At 42.6% G+C, this 22599-nt stretch overlaps 1 protein-coding gene across 9 annotated transcripts in view; it reads right to left on the reverse strand.

Moving 5' to 3' along the window:
- LOC128702657 (Brefeldin-resistant Arf-GEF family protein schizo) overlaps positions 1-22599 on the reverse strand; it is a 707300-nt gene that overhangs the window by 350428 nt on the left and 334273 nt on the right. Inside the window, exon 1 of one of the 9 annotated variants that reach the window (XM_070101941.1) lies at positions 19461-20517. The exons of the other annotated variants lie outside the window; for them this stretch is intronic. Within the exon in view, the coding sequence (XP_069958042.1) occupies positions 19461-19765 (305 nt within the window). The 5' untranslated portion in view covers positions 19766-20517. Of the gene's footprint in view, positions 1-19460; positions 20518-22599 lie in introns of those variants that run through there. 9 annotated transcript variants of the gene reach the window in all.

Below are 22599 nucleotides of genomic sequence, written 5' to 3' on the forward strand. Positions count from 1 at the left end.
CGGTAGGGGACCCCCCAAAACACACACACTACCGCAACAGGCAAAGAGGCGGGGCCAGGAGCTGTGAATCGACCCTTGCAATGAAATAGGCTAGTGCATACACACACACTAACCAAACAATCAGATGAAGCAAACAGCAGTGATGCAAGCAAGGCAGGTTAGTGCAGCACGCGACGCGCTCACTAACCTCAACTACACCCAACCAGTGGAAAATTACTCTGCACCAATTATATCATAAGAAAACCAGCCACCCATTTAATATTTGCTCTTGTAATAACTGAAGCGGAAAGCAAGGAAGTGAAGTCTTTTTTTTAACTCGATTTCGAATGGTATCATTGTAAAAGCCTTCAAGGAAGGTACCTTGATGCTGGTGAGGGGATCTTGATCTTGAGAATTGGATCTGTGATCCTGTTCCATGAATAGACTCGTAATGTCTTCCATTTCCTCCCAGGCGTTGTATGACCCGTAAGGGTTTAATGCATCATTTAACGACTTCGACGTATTGTTTAAGTTTATAAGAGAATATTTAAGTATGGGTTATAGAAGTGAGCATGGTCTTTGCAGGCAAGATCATTTACTGAGGCAACTCATGAAATCGTAATGACACGATTGCAAACAAACTTAGTGGCTAACGCGTCGGTCTGGAGTTTTACGACTCTCTAACCGCGGGTTCAAGCTCCGCCCGTGGTATTTTTTTTTTTTACTTAGGTAAAAGTGATGGGTAAAAATGGTTGCAGGTAGTAGAGAGGTGCACTGAGCAAGACACTGTAAAGAAACGTTCTGCCATAAGTGCTTCTTCGGTCCTTAATGTGTTAATCAGTACATACGAGTCTTCGATGAATTAAGACACTTGTACAACACTTGGGGATCTGTATTGTGGAAACGTTTCGCCAACTAGTGGCTTCCTCAGTCCAATACAGAGAAGAATGAAAATCAGAAAGTTTGAGGTACTAAGGGATTGATTACCTCAAACCTGTCGGTTCTCTGAATCAATCATATATATATACGTGTTTTTCCTTTACACCTTGTCAGTATCAATACCACTTCCACCCATCCAAATGGTGTGCTATTCAAGATAATAAAAATAACACTATTGAACAAGTTCTACACACGAAAAAGTGGTCCCAGTAAAATCTTGTTCTACACCTCCAGTCTGTTCTTAAAACACTGGAGAGAGTGAAGCAGTTTACCAAGAACATTTCACCGAGAGAATTTTGTTTTTCCACACGAAAATTTCCCCACAAGATTCACGATCGTTAATCTTGGCTGTGCTTGAAAAAAGAAGTTAAATTTTTAGCTAAAATATACATACACAAAAGTTGAAAAAAAATGTTTGGCTTATTTTTCACCATAAAATGTAACTGTGGCAACAGTTTCGATTGAAGGTGTGATAATTTACGTATTTTAGCTTAAAAATTATGACACAAAATGGGATCAAATTTAAAAGTTGCAGGAGAGGCCTCAAAATAAATCAGTTTGCCTTAATCTAGTTTCGATAGAATTAGGGCTGAATGAAGTTAAAAGAGAGTTAGACGATCTTAAAACTTACAGAATGCTGAACCAAAAAAAAAAAGAAATATCATCCAAAACTGAAAAAAGGAATTCTTTCCCTTTCCATAATCAAATTAAAATCAAATGGTTGAGACTGATTTATTACCACAAATATCTGATAAAAATTGGTTGACCTGTCCAGATAAAAACTAGCCACTGGAGATGGAAAGTTGCCTCCAGGAGAGTTACCTTTGTCAGGAGCTATGCAGTGCTGCAGTAAGAGGAATGCAAATTCTCAAGATAGATAGGCTGTGTGCTTGACGTTATATCGTGTCTCTAAGAGATTTTCAACTCCTCTTATTTACTGTGACATTGTATAGCTCCTGACGAAGCACTGGCAAGGGTGAAAACCAAAGAGAGTGGGGGAAGAGAATGACTATAATGGCCACCGTAAGTCTTCCTCTCTTCTCCAGGCTCTCACATAAACAAAACACAAGGGTACAACTTGGCGGTGCTATAAAGAGTTGGGTCTAATGGAAGGGCCTGCCAGGGACGGTCAAGATGACCTGTAATGGAAGGACCTGTCATGACGGTCAAGATGACCTGTAATGGAAGGACCTGCCAGGGTAGGTCATGATGACCTGTAATGATCAGAGTGCCTCCTGGTGCTATGGCTGTATGCAGACTCTCACACCACCAGAAGTAAACAGTGATGACTTGCTCTAATGGTTTCAAAGAACAGGCGCTCTTACATCACCATATGAAGGGTCGAAGATATTTCAACAGTCCTCTACAAGAGGGAATTTCATTGCTTCTTTCAGACTGTTGGACTATCTTGAACTATTTAGTGATAATAGTCTGACTGGGCCAGTAAACACAGACACGTAGTTAGATACTTAAAAGGGCTAGGTCACTGAGATACCAGGGAAGAGAGCAGTAATTCAGGTATCTGGGAGAGGCGAAGTTGGGGTAATTTAGTTACCAGAGGCTGGTTGACTGGGAGGTCATAATTATGGGTAATATAAAACAGTCAGCGCACAGTTACATGCACCCACACTCGAAATACCAGAGTACTAGTTTGCTTTGTGGTTTTCCTATCAGTACAGAATGGAAAAGGGAGATTAGCGAAAGGTGAGAAAGGGATAGAGGGAAGAGAGGAGGGAACGGAGAGTAGGGGGAGCAAATGAAAGGGGAAACGGAGGCAAGTTAGAGGGGGTAACAGGGAGGTGGAAATAAAGGAGGGATGAGGGAAGAATGGTGACGAAAATGGGAGGAAAAGAGTGCACGCACGCACGCACGCACGCACGCACACACGCACTCACCCATTACTACACAATTCAAGTCTCCAAATAAAGGATGAAAGGCAAGAACCAGTTAGTGGAACTGCCAGAGGATATGCTTGCGTACACGCACACTAACACCCACACCCTCACACACACGTGTAAGAGAAAGCAACACATCGTGTACCAGAGTATCGACAAGGGTATCGGTAAAAAAAAATTATATCGTCCCATGACGGGACGATACCAATGGAAGGGACGGGACTCCCATCCCTTCCAGCATTCATGTTTTACTGAAAATAACATACGTTCTTAAACATAACTTAGGAAATGAAAAGAACTCAAGAATGACTAGATTACAAGAAAAATATAATATATTAATAATGCATTAAAACACTGTTCTAGAGAAACTAAATGGGCTATAATAATACGAATTATATATATATATATATATATATATATATATATATATATATATATATATATATATATATATATATATATATATATATATATATATATGTACATTTTTTTTCAACAAGTCGGCCGTCTCCCACCGAGGCAGGGTGACCCAAAAAAGAAAGAAAATCCCCAAAAAGAAAATGCTTTCATCATTCAACACTTTCACCACACTCACACATTATCACTGTTTTTGCAGAGGTGCTCAGAATACAACAGTCTAGAAGCATACACATATAAAGACACACAACATATCCCTCCAAACTGCCAATATCCCAAACCCCTCCTTTAAAGTGCAGGCATTGTACTTCCCATTTCCAGGACTCAAGTCCGACTATAAGAAAATAACCGGTTTCCCTGAATCCCTTCACTAAATATTACCCTGCTCACACTCCAACAGATCGTCAGGTCCCAAGTATCATTCGTCTCCATTCACTCCTATCTAACACGCTCACGCACGCTTGCTGGAAGTCCAAGCCCCTCGCCCACAAAACCTCCTTTACCCCCTCTCTCCAACCCTTTCGAGGACGACCCCTACCCCTCCTTCCTTCCCCGTAGATTTATATGCTTTCCATGTCATTCTACTTTGATCCATTCTCTCTAAATGACCAAACCACCTCAACAACCCCTCTTCTGCCCTCTGACTAATGCTTTTATTAACTCCACACCTTTTCCTAATTTCCACACTCCGAATTTTCTGCATAATATTTACACCACACATTGCCCTTAGACAGGACATCTCCACTGCCTCCAACCGTCTCCTCGCTGCTGCATTTACCACCCAAGCTTCACATCCATATAAGAGTGTTGGTACTACTATACTTTCATACATTCCCTTCTTTGCCTCCATAGATAACGTTTTTTGACTCCACATATACCTCAACGCACCACTCACCTTTTTTCCCTCATCAATTCTATGATTAATCTCATCTTTCATAAATCCATCCGCCGACACGTCAACTCCCAAGTATCTGAAAACATTCACTTCTTCCATACTACTCCTCCCCAATTTGATATCCAATTTTTCTTTATCTAAATCATTTGATACCCTCATCACCTTACTCTTTTCTATGTTCACTTTCAACTTTCTACCTTTATATATATATATATATATATATATATATATATATATATATATATATATATATATATATATATATATATATATATATATATATATATATATACACACACACACACACACACACACGAGATCCTGTAATATATAAAAATTAAATTAAGAAGGAACCATAACATAATGTTACAGAACACCCACTAGTAACTTTAGTGACTACTACTGACTTTAATAATAATAATAATACCTAAATGACTCGCAAAGATGTCATTAGTCAGGTTGGAACCTGAAAGAGATGTCACATATCACTGGAAACCAGTCACAGGTATGATGTCAGAAGCCCCTGATAGCTCAGAAACTAACAACATACAATTGTTTGATTTAATAGTGACACAACACAAGGAAAAAACATCTTTAAAAAGAGATCAGACACCTCAAAGTTTGGTCAACCAGTGGAAAGTTCAGACGTCACCTCAAAGTTTGGTCAACCAGTGGAAAGTTCAGACGTCACCTCAAAGTTTGGTCAACCAGTGGAAAGTTCAGACGTCACCTCAAAGTTTGGTCAACCAGTGGAAAGTTCAGACGTCACCTCAAAGTTTGATCAACCAGTGGAAAGTTCAGACGTCACCTCAAAGTTTGATCAACCAGTGGAAAGTTCAGACGTCACCTCAAAGTTTGGTCAACCAGTGGCAAGTTCAGACGTCGCCCAAGATGTGTGACTCAAACTTCGCAAACCCAATTAGGTAATTACAATTTGGTAACACAGTGGGCAGTTATACACAAAGTGTTGCTGATTCATACTTCCTATTATATCTTGCCTTATATCAGAATAGCCCTCATGAACCTTATCTTCAATATCTGTCCCACCCCTATCATCAATACCCATCCCACTCCCTATCATCAATACCCGTCCCACGCTATTCTGGCCAGTCTTCATCCTCCCCACAAACACACTTGATGAAAGAAAATCACTATGCACATATAAATTGCGTAAGAGAAATCTTACTATTACTACTATTAAACTGGATTCTTATTTTTAATATACACACACAAGGTACTAGCCTGGGTCTTCTATACTTAGGGCACCATGTGATCATTACCACTGTGACCAACATTCCACCACCAGATGTGAACCAAACGAAATGTAAACTTTGCCAGATGGACAATTCTCACAACTTGCGTCATTATGTGCTGTAATGTGATAAAATTAATGAATTCAGAGACAGTCACTCAAAAATGTTCAAGAAATGTCAGTATTGTATCCACAGTGGTATATTACAAACCATTCTGGAAAAATACCCTGACTGTTCTCACTGTAAATATAGCATTACCACTTTTGTTTGCGTGTGTGACCTAATTTATGTCTGGATAAATACCTCAATTACGACTGTGACCAGGTATAAACATGTAAATAGTTCGTTACCGCTATAACTTGTTCAACTATCAAAACTTTGTGACTTAGTCCCTGGACACATTATGTGCCTCTGTAATCCTTTGACTACCACCCACAGAATAGGTATAGGGTGGTGCATAATAAACACCGCTGGACACCTAACATTAGCCACTGCTAGGTACAACATCTCTCTGTACCGGATTGATGAAGACAGTACAGCATATGGTAGGTAGGTATAAAGTTCGTCAGGAAACAGGACAGGTGTTTCCTGACGTGGGTCTTAGTCAAATGATGACCCACCGCTGGAGCTTTTGGTCATCTGACCGAGACCTTCCGTTGGCTTACCGGTCCACCCCTTTAAAAATTATGATTATAATGTACAGCATATGCTCGGAGAAGCGGCTTATATATTGCAGACAGACGAGGACCAGAATATGGAGACATCCTGGTATATCGCACCTACGTCGAGAAAGGTTTTATAACGTAGACGCAAAGGACTTCTACGAAGTGAGGAAAGACAGCGGAGGACACAACAATACAGTCTGAAATATGATACAAAGCAGACAGGTCACGTCAGACAAAGGAATCCAAAAGCCAGGATTCAACACCCACAAACTGCGTTAGGTAAGCACACTGTAGCCAATTACTTCACTTCCACTCAACAATAATTTGCTTAAGTTTTTACACACACACACACACACACACACACACACACACACACACACACACACACACACACACACTATAAACAACATGTCGTAACATTACCACCAACACCAGCGCCCTCATGGGGAACATTAACCAGTGTCCTCATTACCTCAAGTTATACACTACACACCCTTACGTTATACATCACACTCCCTCACGTCATTATCAACCTTCACATTATCGTGTGTACAATGCAAGTCACAGAGTGCCATCAACTTAATAATCAGAATATAAACAAAAGATGTAAGCACTGCACTTTCTCTTGTATCCTTCCCTCCAGAGCCCACGGCAGGTGGGCTACAAGCAACCCACTGCCCTGCCAGAACCCACGGCAGGTGGGCTACAAACAACCCACTCCCCCCTCGTATCCTCTCCTTCAAAACCTGTTACTGCTACACTCACTGCTGCTTTTCCTATTCCAGCTGCTGGTTATATTATCCCAACTGCTGGTTTCCCTACCATGGCTGCTGCTGCTAAAATAATTACTGCTATTAGTCCTGCTGTCGTTACTGGTATATCCACTACTGCTGTTACCCTAACTGATGCTACTGCTGCTATTGCTCTTTTCACTGCTGCCCTATTATTACTATTATTAATGCTGCTAATAATGCTGCTGCTGCAAACTCGAGACAGGATCGTCACAAAAACACACACACACACACACACACACACACACACACACACACACACACACAAATGTGGGATGACAGTTTAGAGAGATGACTTGGCATTACACACAAGAAACACAAGTCACTCGTTTATTCAATCAACACTTCAATCACTAACTCAACCCTTCACTCATTTACTCAACACATTTACTTATCAGCACTAACTGCAGCACGGGGAATGACAATGAGAAAATGAGATGAAAGAGGATAAGGGAAAGAGAAAAAGGTGGGAAGCAAGTAAATAAAACCGGAGAGTAATGAGAAAATACAAAGGAAGAGAGGAGAAAGAGGTGATGATAGAGAGAGGGAGAGATATAAGAAGAAGGAACGGATGTCTGATTTCACCAAGAGTAAACACTGTTGATGCTACCATCAACTTGACACTGTCGTCAACAATTCACTCTCGTGTTACATCAATCATAATCACAAAGAAAGTATAACTAGTCACAGTATATTTTTCACATTCAACAGTCCATTTCCAGAATTTGTTCCGTGTTATCAGTCGTGTCAACAAATGTAGATGAAAAGGCAAATATCCCCACCATTTATGCCCAAGGAGATGCTGGGTTCTTAATCAGGCAAGCACACTGTGGGAAGAGTGGCACCCTGCGGAAAGAGTGGCACCCTGTGGGAAGAGTGCCACCCCTCCCAGAGACGAGATTTCCTACCTCTACGTACAAACCATTCAAACCTTACCACCGCGTTGAGGTGACCCAGTGTTGATGGGGAAGGTGGGGAGATAATTACAGGGAGAGGGAGAAGGTAAGTGGAGCGAGAGATGACGGAGGGATGACGGGGCAATAAAGGGCAGATGAGAAGCAGACAGATGAAAGGGAAATGAACAGAGGAGATGACAACGAAGATAGTACAAGGAAGCCATGAATACAAGTGAAAGGAGACATGAGAGTATGAAGAGGAGGAGGAGTGGTGGGCAGATAAACCAAAGTTGAATACTTGGCTGGTAGGTCCGATGCTCTTACCTCAAAAACATCTTCAATATCGCTGAAATTCAAGCTAATAAACTAAGAATTACTGCTACAACAGTCGCAAAAATTTCTGCACGATTATAATATATATATATATATATATATATATATATATATATATATATATATATATATATATATATATATATATATATATATATATATATATATATATATATAGCCATTTTCCCCTCCAAACTCTTACATACGTACGCGCACACACACACCTTCGGCACTACCCTTGAAAAAATGTAGAATCATCCGTGGTTTGCACAAGTTGCTACTACTGTCGCCGCCTAGTCTATGTATAAAGAGTCCGTGGCGATGATGTCCACCAGTGGCTGCTTAAGGTAATCAGTCTGCCAAGATCATATCAAGCATGTTGAATGTGTCGATGTTATAAGGTGACAATGTTCACCTATATTCAGACGACAGCGCTCCAGTATTGCTGTCTTATACTATACTCACTGTCAGGCTTATATAATTTCTGTATTATAGGAGATAGCAGAATAAACTACATATGTCATTATTATGTGGGTGGATGGATGGATGGATGGATATGTGTGTGGGGGGGGGGGGGGTTATAGGCTGTGTGTGTGTCCAGCATTATCGTATGTTAGCATCAATAACAAGTGTCCCACGTCAATATAAATGAAGTATTTTAACAAACACCGACATCAGGATTTCCTCGATAAAATTTCTTTCCCGTGTTCTTGAATGCCAGTGTGCCCTGGATAATTGCTTTCTGGACGTCTTACATAATGAACAAACCACGATGCTGACGCTGTACCATTCCTGCTGGAGTGCCTCAGGGTTACTTCTATGTCCCCGTGGTGTTCCTGCACCCCTGGCCAACACCACGACTGCACGCACAAGCAGGAGAAAATACAAGTGTTCACGGCAACTGCTGCTTCCGCTGGGTAAGCCTGCTACCAGCACACCACCTTCACTCATCCTGCTAGCGCTCTCAAGGGTTTTTGTATTTTGTGTTTTAATTAAATAAAATCGGGTGCACCCAGAGTGTGACTAACCTACCACGGTACGGGTGAGATTAGAACCCATGGCAAGCGAGTCGTAAAACTCCAGGCCAGTGCGTAAGCCACTGGGCCAGCTGGCCACAAGAAGATTCATCCAACTTGCATTTGTGGTCACAGTGGTGGCCCATGCTAACCTCCCTATCATGTATAAATATACCTTGCTGGCCCAGTGGTTAACGCACTGACCTGGAGTTTCACGACTCACTGGCCATGGGTTCTAAATCCACCCGTACCGTGGTTACTTTGCTATCGCGTTATTACGATTTCGTGAGTCATGTGACTAACTTTTTCCAGCCATGTTTCCTGAGTGCATGGGATGTGCAGAGAGACAGATGAGACTTGGCATTTTTAATTCCATCATGACAGTTTTTCAAGTATTTTTTTTTTCAATTTGTCCGATATTTCAGTTCATTATAATTTCCTTATCGTAATAATGTTGGCAGAATTACTGACAATATGTTAGGTAAAAGGACACATTTGCAACTAATGTGACATTTATTGTGGCAACGTTTCGCTCTCCAGGAGCTTTGTCAAGCCATTACTCACAATACAAGAAGACAGAGTATGTATAGGTATTAGAGAGGTGTAAGGCATAATATAATCATTGTAGGTGGTAGTGGTAATACTAGTAGTAGTTTGTAACAACTTGGCAAAACTCTTGGAGAGCGAAACGTTGCCACAATAAAAATGTCACATTAGTTGCACGTGTGTCCTAGCTAACATTTTCTTATCGACAAACTGAGGCACTTGCCCAGATATTCATATTTAATCTGTATTCTTATTAAACGCCTAATTATGTTTTCTTGGGGTCGTTCTCTGGCTTCAGATATTAACTACCATTCCTGGGAGCTTCACAGTCGTGTCTGTTATTAAGCCTGACCAAAAAGAATGAGACAGGTTGCAAGGACAAGTCATCAATGAAGATTGAGACACTTATGCAACATATGGGAATTTTTATTGGAGAAACGTTTCGCCACATAGTGGCTTCATCAGTCCAATACAAAACAGAGAGGTGTAAGAAGAGGAGGAGTTTGAGGTAATCAGTCCCTCAGCCTGGAATCGATGGACTGAACACATCGATTCTAGGCTGTTTCCGTCGCAGTCACTCACACGATGGGTCACATTAACAGTGTTGTAATGTGTCAGCCTGAGCTGGGAGACTTCAGTAGGACGATGACGATATCGTCCAGTATTTCATTAAAGGTTCATCAGCTACTGGAGCATCAAAGGTTTCCTTCCAGCAGGGCTGGAGTCACTATCACCTGGGATTTGTCATCTCTCAAGATAGCTTAACCCATACGCAGGAGAAATGGGGGGGAGAGAGAGAGAGAGAGAGAGAGAGAGAGAGAGAGAGAGAGAGAGAGAGAGAGAGAGAGAAAGAGAAAGAAAGAGAGAAAGAGAAAGAAAGAGAAAAAGAAAAAGAGAGAGAGAGAGAGAAAGAGAAAGAAAGAGAAAGAAAAAGAGAGAGAAAGAGAGAAAGAGAGAAAGAGAAAAAGAGAAAGAGAGAGAATAAGAAGAGAGAGAGAGAAGAGAGAGAGAGAGAGAGAGAGAGAGAGAAAGAGAAAGAAAAAGAAAGAGAAAGAAAGAAAGAAAAAAGAGAAAGAAAAAGAAAGAGAAAGAGAAAGAAAAAGAGAGAGAGAAAGAAAGAGAAAGAGAGAAAGAGAGAAAGAAAGAAAGAAAGAGAAAGAAATAGAAAGAAAGAGAGAGAGAAAGAGAGAGAGGGGGGGATGGCGCGATGTGTAGCCTCTGCAGAAAGAGCGGACAAAAAAAGTATGGAGCAGTGATGGCAGTGTGACAGACATTTGAAGTGTGTGAGGAGCTCAGGTTACTACAAGCCACGCCAGGAAAACTGCACAGAAGTGAGCAAAGGAGAGTAGAGGAAGAAGAGAAGGTAAGAAAGCAGGGACAGAGTATGACAGAGCATTACTGTTATAGTTATACTCGAGGGAAGCACTATACCTGTACGAGTTATACAAAAGAGGAGATAGAAAGAGGGGGGGAGAGAGGGTATAGCTAAGAAGACAGTGTCCTTGGGTACCATACACCAAATGTTTAGTATTACCAACACAGTACGGGTAATGTCCAGGTTCAGACTCTTCTAGCCTCTTATTGCTCAGTCTAGCAGCAGAAGTACTTCACCCCCCTCTGACTAATGTCTCACCCCCTGACTAATATGATGCCTCACCCCCCTGACTAATAAGATGTCTCGCCCGCCTCTAATACTCTTAAAAAAAAACGTAGTTTCAGAAAATGCATTATGCAATAACAGTTGAAGTTGAGGTGAGTTAGCATGGTATACAAATTGGTATACCATGGTATACCAAAAAAGCCTTTGTTCTTTATGGTATACCAATGTTGAATAACTGCCTAACAAACTCTGGGTAACAGTAACATATAATTTAATCCAACCCAACTTATTCAAGGTTACCCTAGTGTAATTCAATATCAATATTAATTTCTTAAGTGTCCAGAGCGATTTTTTTTTTTTGGGGGGGGGAGTTAAACCAGAAACTATAACACTAAATTCATCTAAGAAAACGACTGTTGGCGAAGAAGCCAAGTTAGGCTTCATACGTGTACGTGTACATACGTACGTATAGATGTACACACATTAAGGTCCACCCAGTGTGCCCTGGGTCAAGGGTCATAGTGATGCTGGTTATCCTTGATGGCTGGGTTCACCTACTTGGAAGAGGTCCACCTTGCCTCCCAAAACAGGATCGAACTCCAATCCCGCCCGCCCAAAAGCACGCCTCTCTCTCTCTCTCTCTCCCTCCATCTGTGTTTCTCACACAAACACACACACACACACACACACACCCTCCTAATTTGTAACCAACATCTATAATTTTTCTATCTAGGCAACCCAGTCCAAGGGAGGACATGGGGGTACGTGGGACATGGGAAAAACAGACAGCAGAACACTTGCAACTCTACACCGAGGCCATCTGCTGAGGAAAAACTACTATCTAAAGTAAGCACTATTAATGACTATCGTGTATTACTTCTGCGTGAGAAACACAAGGATAGAGAAGCAGAAGGCTCTCTCCCCACCCTCAGGCCAATGCAGGCGTGAAAAACAGGGAGGGGGGGGGAATCTACAGTACCATGTTGAAACAGGGTGAAAAATATCCCCAATATAAAGCAGACGTACATTAGGGGAGAACTCAGTGTGATGGAACCAAGACTTCTCAACGTCCTCCCTTCAAACATAAGGGGGATTACCGAAAGACCCCTGGCTGTCTTCAAGAAAGCACTGGCCAAGTTTCTCAAGTCAGTGCCTGGTCAGCCGGGATGTGGTGCTTACACAAAGAGACTGGTTGATCAGGTCATTCACTGGGAGGCATGGTTTTGGACCAGGCCGCGAAGGGGTTCAACCCTCGGAACACACTCCAGGTAGGTAGACTGACACTCTCAGTGGTGTGTGTACAAGTAATTCTACGTCTGGCTACCTGTAATTCTGCTTCTGGCTATCACCAAATTCTGCCAAGACTATCGCAACCTTCTACTTTTACGACCATTACTATTCCTGACTCTTCACTACTGATCGTCCTGATGCAGCCGTTGTACTAACATCAGCAATCAGTTGACTTCAGACTGCTTCATCAGTTGAATGTACATGACGGTTCTTGCGGGTTTAAAAGCGAGTCTAGTGAGTGGTGTAGCGAGTGTTCCAAACAACCTCTAGCTGCTGTCCTCACTCGCCATACCTGACACTTCCCTGGTCACTGTAACCTGTTACATCCTGAAGGCTTATCTTTGATGAGTTTCAAGAGTCTCACTACTCTCGGAGCCCAGCCATGGGTCAGGCTCGTCTGGTGCTTGCCTGGTCAACCAGGCTGTTGCTGCTGGAGGCCCGCTGCCCCACATATCCATCACAGCCTGGTTGATCTGGTGCGTAGTTGAATCCTAAACTTGTAAAGTGCTCATCCAACTGATTAAGGTAGTTTATTCCATGTTGCAATAATGTCTGCAACAATACTTTGCATACGTCCGTGTTGCATTTTATGCCTCGAAGATTCACGTTTTTATTTCGAGTTAGGGACTTATTCAGCACTTAGGTAAATGAAGTGATATGTAGTAGAGGCGGTAAATTCCATAGACAGTTTCAAGAGTAGATGTTAGAATATCCATGAGAAGAAGAGTCGATAATGGTAGTGAATGTATCGATAATGGTAGTGAATGTATCGATAATGGTAGTGAATGTATCGATAATGGTAGTGAATGTGTCGATAATGGTAGTGAATGTATCGATAATGGTAGTGAATGTATCGATAATGGTAGTGAATGTATCGATAATGGTAGTGAATGTGTCGATAATGGTAGTGAATGTGTCGATAATGGTAGTGAATGTGTCGATAATGGTAGTGAATGTGTCGATAATGGTAGTGAATGTATCGATAATGGTAGTGAATGTGTCGATAATGGTAGTGAATGTATCGATAATGGTAGTGAATGTGTCGATAATGGTAGTGAATGTGTCGATAATGGTAGTGAATGTGTCGATAATGGTAGTGAATGTATCGATAATGGTAGTGAATGTGTCGATAATGGTAGTGAATGTATCGATAATGGTAGTGAATGTATCGACAATGGTAGTGAATGTATCGATAATGGTAGTGAATGTGTCGATAATGGTAGTGAATGTATCGATAATGGTAGTGAATGTATCGACAATGGTAGTGAATGTATCGATAATGGTAGTGAATGTGTCGATAATGGTAGTGAATGTATCGATAATGGTAGTGAATGTGTCGATAATGGTAGTGAATGTATCGATAATGGTAGTGAATGTGTCGATAATGGTAGTGAATGTATCGATAATGGTAGTGAATGTATCGACAATGGTAGTGAATGTAACTGCGTCACATACCAGTGACTAGTTTCAGGAGCTGTGTCGACCCAGCTAACACAAATAGTTGAGTACATACATTACAATGACTGAGCCTGCAGCACAAGGTAACGGAGAGGTGGTAGAGCATGTGGGGAGGGAGAGAGAGAGAGAGAGAGAGAGAGAGAGAGAGAGAGAGAGAGAGAGAGAGAGAGAGACCGAGACCTTGAGCAGCAGAGCGGACTGACCTACGACCTCAGTTGCATTTTATTCAACAAAAACATCATGGCTCATGCGTGAAAGCCAACTGGGCTTAAGGATTACAAATCCTCTTTCACAAACCAACAAGAATTCCATGAAGCCGATGGAAACTAAACAATAAGTATATTGCTTATTCTCAGACTAGCAGGAGGCAGTTAATATTGTACCCTGCCAGATAAGCTAGAAGCTCTAGTGGGGGTAAGAGGCTCAATCTTCCAGGGCAACTAGGAATACTTGAGCAAGAAAGAGGCGGTGCAGGATGTAAAGCCAGGAATGGGCAAGGGTACCAAGTGTGGGGCCCCCCAAGCATCAGCACTGTTTCTGATATGGTGACCTTCCAGAACGGACCGAGTAAGCGCGTGCACGTGTGCTTGAGTCTGTGTGGAAGCGGGGGTGGGGGGTTAAAGGAAGGGGAAATCTGGAGTTCAATCCAAGAGAATGCATGATCATGCAGCTCAAAACAGGAGGTATCGAGTATTTTTCGAGATCTATTGTTGGTGACTGAATACAATAATGATATACAACACTGATAAGTAAATAACTTATACAGTTCAAGACTATGAAGCTGAACATCGCCAGGGTATGGGATTAACCATCTCAAGCTACTCCTTCAAGGCTGATGCACTGATCACACCAGCTTTGCTTCCCCACTGCTTCTGCTGTTTCCACATTTGCCACCTCTTTATGCTAATGATGATGCCTACTGTGTAGGCGAAACGTTTCAGAATAAATATTCCTACCAGTTGCACATGTGTCTTTTGTACGTGACTGTGCAAGATACCAGCTTAAGTGAAGTCATTAGAGCAATCAAGAGAAATAAATTGTACACCAAATGTTAGCTTTGATCTACTATATATTTCCACCACCAAAACGTAGCTAAAATTATTTACACCATATATACCAGTTATAGACCAATACCATAATATAAGTTTGGAGAGAGAGAGAGAGTGTGTGTGTGTGTGTGTGTGTGTGTGTGTGTGTGTGTGTGTGTGTGTGTGTGTGTGTGTGTGTGTGTGTGTGTGTGTGTGTGTGTGTGTGTGTGTGTGTGTGTGTGCGCGCGCGCGCGAAGTGTGTGTGAAGTGTGTGTGAAGTGTGTGTGAAGTGTGTGTGAAGTGTGTGTGAAGTGTGTGTGAAGTGTGTGTGAAGTGTGTGTGAAGTGCGTGTGAAGTGTGAGTTGGTACAGCTTTGGCATGATGTTAACCATATCGAGGCTCGTGAGGGTCTGAGGGGACCAAGGCTGCTCCTACATACGAGGTTTCTTCCCCTTGGTCTCCCTCATCCTCAACAAGCATAACTGCCAGCGCTACTATCAGTCACCCTGCTCAAATGACAGGTGCGCTCATATTCAGCAATGAACAACTATAATAACAAACAGGAATGTGATTACGAGTGATGCACGTCGAATACAATATTTGGACACTGTGTACACCATAAGACACTACAGAGGAGACACCACAAATATCGACAAAAGAAAAGGATTTGCAAGTGAACATCACATTCGGAATTTTGGTCTGAGAAGCAAATCAACGTTGTGACATTACAAAGAAAGCGAAGCTATAGAATCCACGAACAGCCTTCAAGAACTTCCAAAAAGAATCCCTCAAGATTACAAGTGACTATGTCAAGCACTATCAGCACGTTCAAAACCTTACGAAGGCCGAAGATTCTCAGCCAGACTAGTCCTAAAGCTGAGGGGTGTGCACTCTTAATTAAAGAAAACTAAAGCAACTGAGCCTGTCAGGTCTAGTGGAGAGGACTAGGAAGAACATTATTATGACTGTGTGAAACTCAAGAACAAAGGAACACAGATGAGGCTAAAAGCATAGATGAGGTACAGACATGTCTCAACCACCAGACGAGCTTGGCCCATGGCCGGTCTCCGAGAGTAGTAAAACTGTCGAAACTCATCAAAAGTATATCAAAGGCATAGTGATAGGGAAATTAAACGAACTGGATACTGAAGTGATGAAAACAAAGGCTATACACAGTTTTAAGAGTGTGCATGATATGGAAAACTTGATAGCTTTAAGATTATGAGAGGCTTCTAGAGAGTTTTGTCAGCCTCGCGAAGCATGACTTTTTCCTCACAAAATCTGCAAGATAAAAACTTCTCTGGCGGAGGTGTTATTATCGCGAATTGCAAAGATTTAAGTGAAGCCAAGGTGGTAATGGCGCCCACCAAGGTTGTACCACCACCACTATCACTGCTGTTACCACCACCACCACTATCACTGCTGCTACCACCATCACTGCCATCAAAACCAACAGCACTTCCAGTCCACCACCACGGCTACCTGGTAGTTACCGTCCTCTCCAGCATTCATGCCTGGTCGTTGCTACGCTCCATTGGCAACAAAACGAAAACAGTTGTGATATCAAGACACCAACGGGATCTATTATGTATTTTATTTAATTCTCTGTGTATTATGTATTGTCTATCTAATTCACTGTGTATTATGTATTGTCTAATTCACTGTGTATTATGTATAGTATCTCTCATTCACTCTCTGTATTCACCTACTTGCCTAATACATTTTGGTAATTACATTGCTCTGCAAACTTGTCCTTTTTACAAAAAAGTCATCTCACTTCATGGCTTTCGGGATGCTGAAAAATTAATGTAATTGGCTGGTGATTACCTTTTGGTCATTACATTTTGTAGTTAGAAGAGTACAGATAGGCTCGTTATGTTTGTGAAGGAGGGGGGAGAGAGAGAGAGAGATACAAGAATCCCTGAGGGCGGCCAGGTGACTGGGAAAGGAGGGAGTTACAAGAACCCCTGAGGGCTACAAGGTGTCTGGGGAAGGAGGGGGGTTACAAGAACCCCTGAGGGCTGCAAGGTGTCGGGGAAGGAGGGAGGTTACAAGAACCCCTGAGGGCTACAAGGTGTCTGGGGAAGGATGGGGGGTTACAAGAAACCCCTGAGGGCTACAAGGTGTCTGGGGAAGGCCTGGGGGAAACACTTGGGCAACACCTCCAAGGGCACAACCTGAGACACACTGAACACCCACCATCCTGAGAGAGAGAGAGAGAGAGAGAGAGAGAGAGAGAGAGAGAGAGAGAGAGAGAGAAGAGAGAGAGAGAGGAGAGGAGAGAGAGAGAGGAGAGAGAGAGAGAGAGAGAGAGAGAGAGAGAGAGAGAGAGAGAGAGAGAGAGAGAGAGAGAGAGAGAGAGAATCAAGCTCATCAGTGTGTAATGACAAAGCATTGCATACGAAAACAGTAGTGGCAGAAAGAGAAGAGACAAGACGAAGGAAGGGAAAGAAGAGAGGAATACAGAAGAGGGAGTCAGTATAAATACTAAGTGAGGGTGGGGCGGCTGAAGGAAATGCTACAGTAATAATCAAAGACACTTTGGTGGTGGTTAGGACGGAGTGAGTCAGATAATGTGCGTGACAATGAGCTGCCGACCACTACGAACACGTCTCGGTCACGGACACCAGGGACACGTTCCAAGCACAGCCGCCACGCCACCACAGTGAGAGACCCACGCCAGAGAAGACCATAGCTTCATCGCCTGACACAAGTCCCCCAGCTCAGGTTGACACATTGAGGTCTGGCCACAGACCGGGCCGCGGGGGCGTTGACCCCCGAAACCCTACGTACGAAACCCATCCTGTGTGATGTCCATTTAACTTGGGGAAAAATACTTAACTCAGGTTCCAAAATAAATAAAGTAGTGAGAAGCAGAGGTAGGTTAGGTTAGGTAAGATTTGTCAGGAAACAGGACAAGTGTTTCCTGACGCGGGTCTTAGCCATGTGATGACCCGCCACTGGAGCTTTCGGTCATCTGGCCGAGGCCTTCCACTGGCTTACCCCTCCACCCCTTTGAAAACTATGGTTATAGTTATAACCATTTCTGATGTTACGCAGATATAAAGAAGAGATTAAAGGAAAAAACGGGCAAGAATGAAAAATATACGAGAGACGGACTACACAGGTAACACGAGATAGAAAGAACACAAGGTCAGTACCAACAGGAAAAGCAAACTTGAGAGAGAGAGAGAGAGAGAGAGAGAGAGAGAGAGAGAGAGAGAGAGAGAGAGAGAGAGAGAGAGAGAGAGAGAGAGAGAGAGAGAGAGAGAGAGAGAGAGAGAGAGAGAGAGAGAGAAATGTATGTTATTTTTTTCCAGTATTTACGTCTTGCAGAGACTCGCCCTTAAAATTAACGTTGTTATTAACAAGCGCTGCAGAGGGAGGGAGGGCCGCTGTCTTTCCGCCCTCGCTCACTGTCTTGATTCTTCCAGTTAAGAGGAAGAAAAAGAATTGTTTACAAGGAACCTTTAACAGAATTCCATTAAGACAAAGAACTGTTCCTTGGTTTTATACAAAGGTGAAACAGGTGAAGCAGGATCGAAGTGGTGGCTTGAAGTGTTTACAACCGCCCTTGGTATGACTTAGGTGAGGAATGTTTTACAAGTGTGAGTGAGTGAGCTCTCCCACCTGCCTCAACACCCACCTGTACTTTAGTGGTCAGAGCATTAACACACAACTCAAACCCAGCGGGAATTGTATAGGCAAGTCTAATTAATACACCTGCTGATGATTAAGATATGTACAACAGCTGAGTATCTTTATTCAACAATAAACATAAAAAAAAATAAGAGATACAATAAAAATACTTGTCGGTATTTTATACCATTTTCAACAATATGTACACCTGCTACACCTGTTCAACTAACAGTGAATAGGAACCTGGGTATTAGTCAACTATTGTGGGTCGAATCACAGGGAAAAAAGACGGAATTAAAACAAATAATAAAGATGGGGCACCCCGCACTGCTCTGCTAACATAAGAATACTGGCCCATACTAGGCAAGTCCTTCCCAAACCCAGACCCACTAACAAAAATATTTGCCCAACCCATTTTCAATGCCACCCAAGGAAAAACTTTTATGGACTCGTGTGCAAGTCCCACTCAAGTCCAACCCATCTCACCCATGTATTTATATAACCTAAATTTGAAGCCACGCAAGGTTTTAGCTTCAATAACCCCGCTAGGCAGCCTGCTTCAGTAACTACACACAATTTATCTACTTCCTGAGCATACAAGTCAGAAGAATAAGACACTTGTGTAACATATGGAAATCTGTATTGAGGAAACGTTTCGCCAGTCAGTGACTTCTTCAGTCCAGTACAACCACTGGCTAGCGAAATTTTTCCTCAAAGATTCCCATATGTTGCACAAGAGTCTCATTCTTCGACTTGTCGGTTTTCTAAACCATTTATATCACACAAGTCAGAGTCCAGGTTAAAAATGACATCAACATACCTGGACTTTAATTTCTTCTTGCCTCTTGCACGTGTCTTCTTGCGCACACCAGTTGCACTGCCCCCCACATCACCACCCTTACACTGCGCACAGTCCTCTTGCATGCGGGTGTCTGCTGCGGGCAGCGTCTCCTGCAAACACTGCTCTTCATCTATGGTGATCTTGATGAAGGAGTTCTTCTTGAGGGAGTTCCTGGGCACGCAGAGCTCGTCAGAGTCACTATCTTTCCTTCTGAGGATCACCAACATCACGTCATCTTGGCCCGTCAACACAACATCCTCACAGCCTTCCAGGGATTCCGCCATTTTGTCGAGTTTCGACACTTCCCAAAAGAACAGCTTCCTGCGGCGCCCCCAAACACACCTCCGGAGTGATCCTCACACGCGAGTTTTCAGAGTACCCAGCTGAATAACCTTCACAGGTACGTGAACATGTTTAACTCGCATCGCTTGTGAATGACAGCTTCTCTGCACTGCTGTTTACATGTAATGGACGACTCTTAAGCTATTTGAAGTCGATAACACTTTCGGTACCCGATACCAGACACTGGCTCCAGAGTATAGCAACCTCTGTGACACGGCCACCTCGTATTTTTTTTTTATTTCAGCAAGTAATTACATTACAAAGCAATAAACAGTGTGCACACACCTCCCTGCTGGAGGTATCAAGTATGGCACTTATGACTCGTTCCGTAGTGCTCCAGGCACTAAACACCTTTCTACATGAATGATATACAATACCGATAAGACTACGGTTCTTTTCACCACGAGTCTGAGGGACTGATTACCTCTTTTTCTGCATATAGTTTTACAGTATCCCCATTATATCCTTGAATCTGAATTGATAAAGCCACTGGATAGCGAAACGTATACAAATAAAGATACCCAGATGTTTAACACACGTCTAATTCTTCAATTAACACCCTTACCACTTGTCACGGTATATTTTCCACGTCTCTTAAGTGCCCAACCTAGGGCGCCGAGCATCGTCAGGTCAATAATCACCGCCACGATATATAACAGTAGCGGAGGACGGACAGAGGCAGCGAGAGGGGTGCCAGCCAGGGCAATACTGGATGTTATACTGGCATCCGCTGGCACCAGCTGACACTCGCCTCCAGATAACAACCTCAAACACCCACCACATTGTCCGTTATCATACCCAAACTCTCACAAAGTATATGCCAGACAAAGGAATCTTACCAACATGCCCAGACACATGCTAACACAAAATACTTCTTAACCATCAGAGGAGTCAGGAACTGGAGTGACTTGGATAACTAAGGTAGAGGCCAGATCTATACACAGCTTTATGAATAGGTATAATAAGGCTCAGGAAACCAGATAAGTGAGAGCTCAGCAGCGGTCAGTTCCAGAGGTAATGAATATGATAATGGTATACAATACCGAAAGGTTGATAAAACACATGTGCAGTATTTAGTTCTCTTCATTCCGAAACGTTTCAGAATACACACCTAACTTACAAATGTGTCTTGCTTATCATCAAGAGACAGTGCCAAGAGCTGTAACTCGACCACAAACAGGTAGTTATAGATAGGCGAGTACAGGCACACCCGCTGTGACATACAAGTGACAGTATACTGTAACCTATCCAAGGTAGTAGTGTACGTCTTACATACACCCTCTTTTGTACATATACAATTTAATATTGCTAACATAGCCACGGTGAATTCGTGTGTGGAAAACTAGACTGCTCATTAGTCGAGCCACGTTGAGTCAGTGGTGAAGGCACACTCCATAGCTAAACAGTTACAGTCTACCCGAGATGAGAAATAGGGCGTACAGTACGTACACTATAATATAAATATTATCACGGGGAAGCACTAAGCCTGCAAGGGCCATATAGCTCATGGTGAATGGGAGATATACAGTCGTGATGAATGGTTTAAAAACAAAAAACAGACAAGTTGAAGATTGAGACATTTGTACAACATATGGGAATCATTATTTAGGAAACGTTTCGCCACACAGTGGCTTCATCAGTCAAATACAAAGCAGAAAGGTGTAAGGAGAGGAGAAGTTTGAAGTAATCAGTCCCTCATCAGTCCCACATCGACTCTAGGCTGAGGGACTGATTACCTTACACTCCTCTCCTTACACCTTTCTGCTTTGCATTGGACTGATGAAGCCACTGTGTGGCGAAACGTTTCCTGAAAAAAAGATTCCCATATGTTGCATAAGTGTCTCAATCTTCAGGTATACAGTCCTTCCATTCCTCGGATCAAAAACCCTTTAACTAGAATGAAGGAGACCTCCCCCCCCTCCATAAAGAGAGACTAAAAATAAACTCAAAATTATAATTTATCTTAAGAATTTTCAAGCTCCTGGGCTCCAGTGTAAGAACATTAGTCCCCCCCCCACCCACCTGCGATCTACACCGAAACTTCCACAATCATGTAATCAACTGGAGAGACGCAAGACTTATCGCCAGGGAAGACGACACTCGGTGCTGCAGGATCTTGCAATCATCACGCGTCTGTATATCTAAACAATTTAAACCAGAACAACGGCTGAACCACTTGCCAGAAACCTTCCACGTTATCCTGTATAACAACATACCTACTTGAAGATTGAGACACTTATGCAGCATATGGGAATCTTTATTCAGGAAACGTTTCGCCACACAGTGGCTTCATCAGTCCAATACAAAGTAGAAAGGCGTAAGGAGAGGAGGAGTTTGAGATAATCAGTCCCTCAGGCTGGAGTCGATGTGTTCAGTCCATCAATCAAACCATACCTACTTGCCTATCCCGTGCAGGTCCGTTTCAAATCCAACCTCCCAAACATTCTCCACCTAACTCTCCACCCCATATATATTCAGGCTGATCTGTTTGTGACTTAATAAAGCCTACTGTGTGGGCGAAACGTAGTCAATAAAGGATTGCATTATACTGAATTCACGTCTATTTTTCCACCACTGGAGAACTTGATCACTTAGTTTCTAATGAGATGGCTTGCTTGTGGCTACATCAGATTGAGTACTGCAAGTACCAATAATTTAACCGATCAAGACACATACATCCATCACAGTTTGGTTCATCTGGCACTTGGTGAACATACTCGACCAGTTTCCTCTTGAAGACCTGTATACTTGATCCAGCAGTGTTTCTGATTACTTC

This window comes from Cherax quadricarinatus, chromosome 79 (genome assembly GCF_038502225.1).
Source record: "Cherax quadricarinatus isolate ZL_2023a chromosome 79, ASM3850222v1, whole genome shotgun sequence".
In the NCBI taxonomy this organism is placed as follows: Eukaryota; Metazoa; Arthropoda; class Malacostraca; order Decapoda; family Parastacidae; genus Cherax; species Cherax quadricarinatus.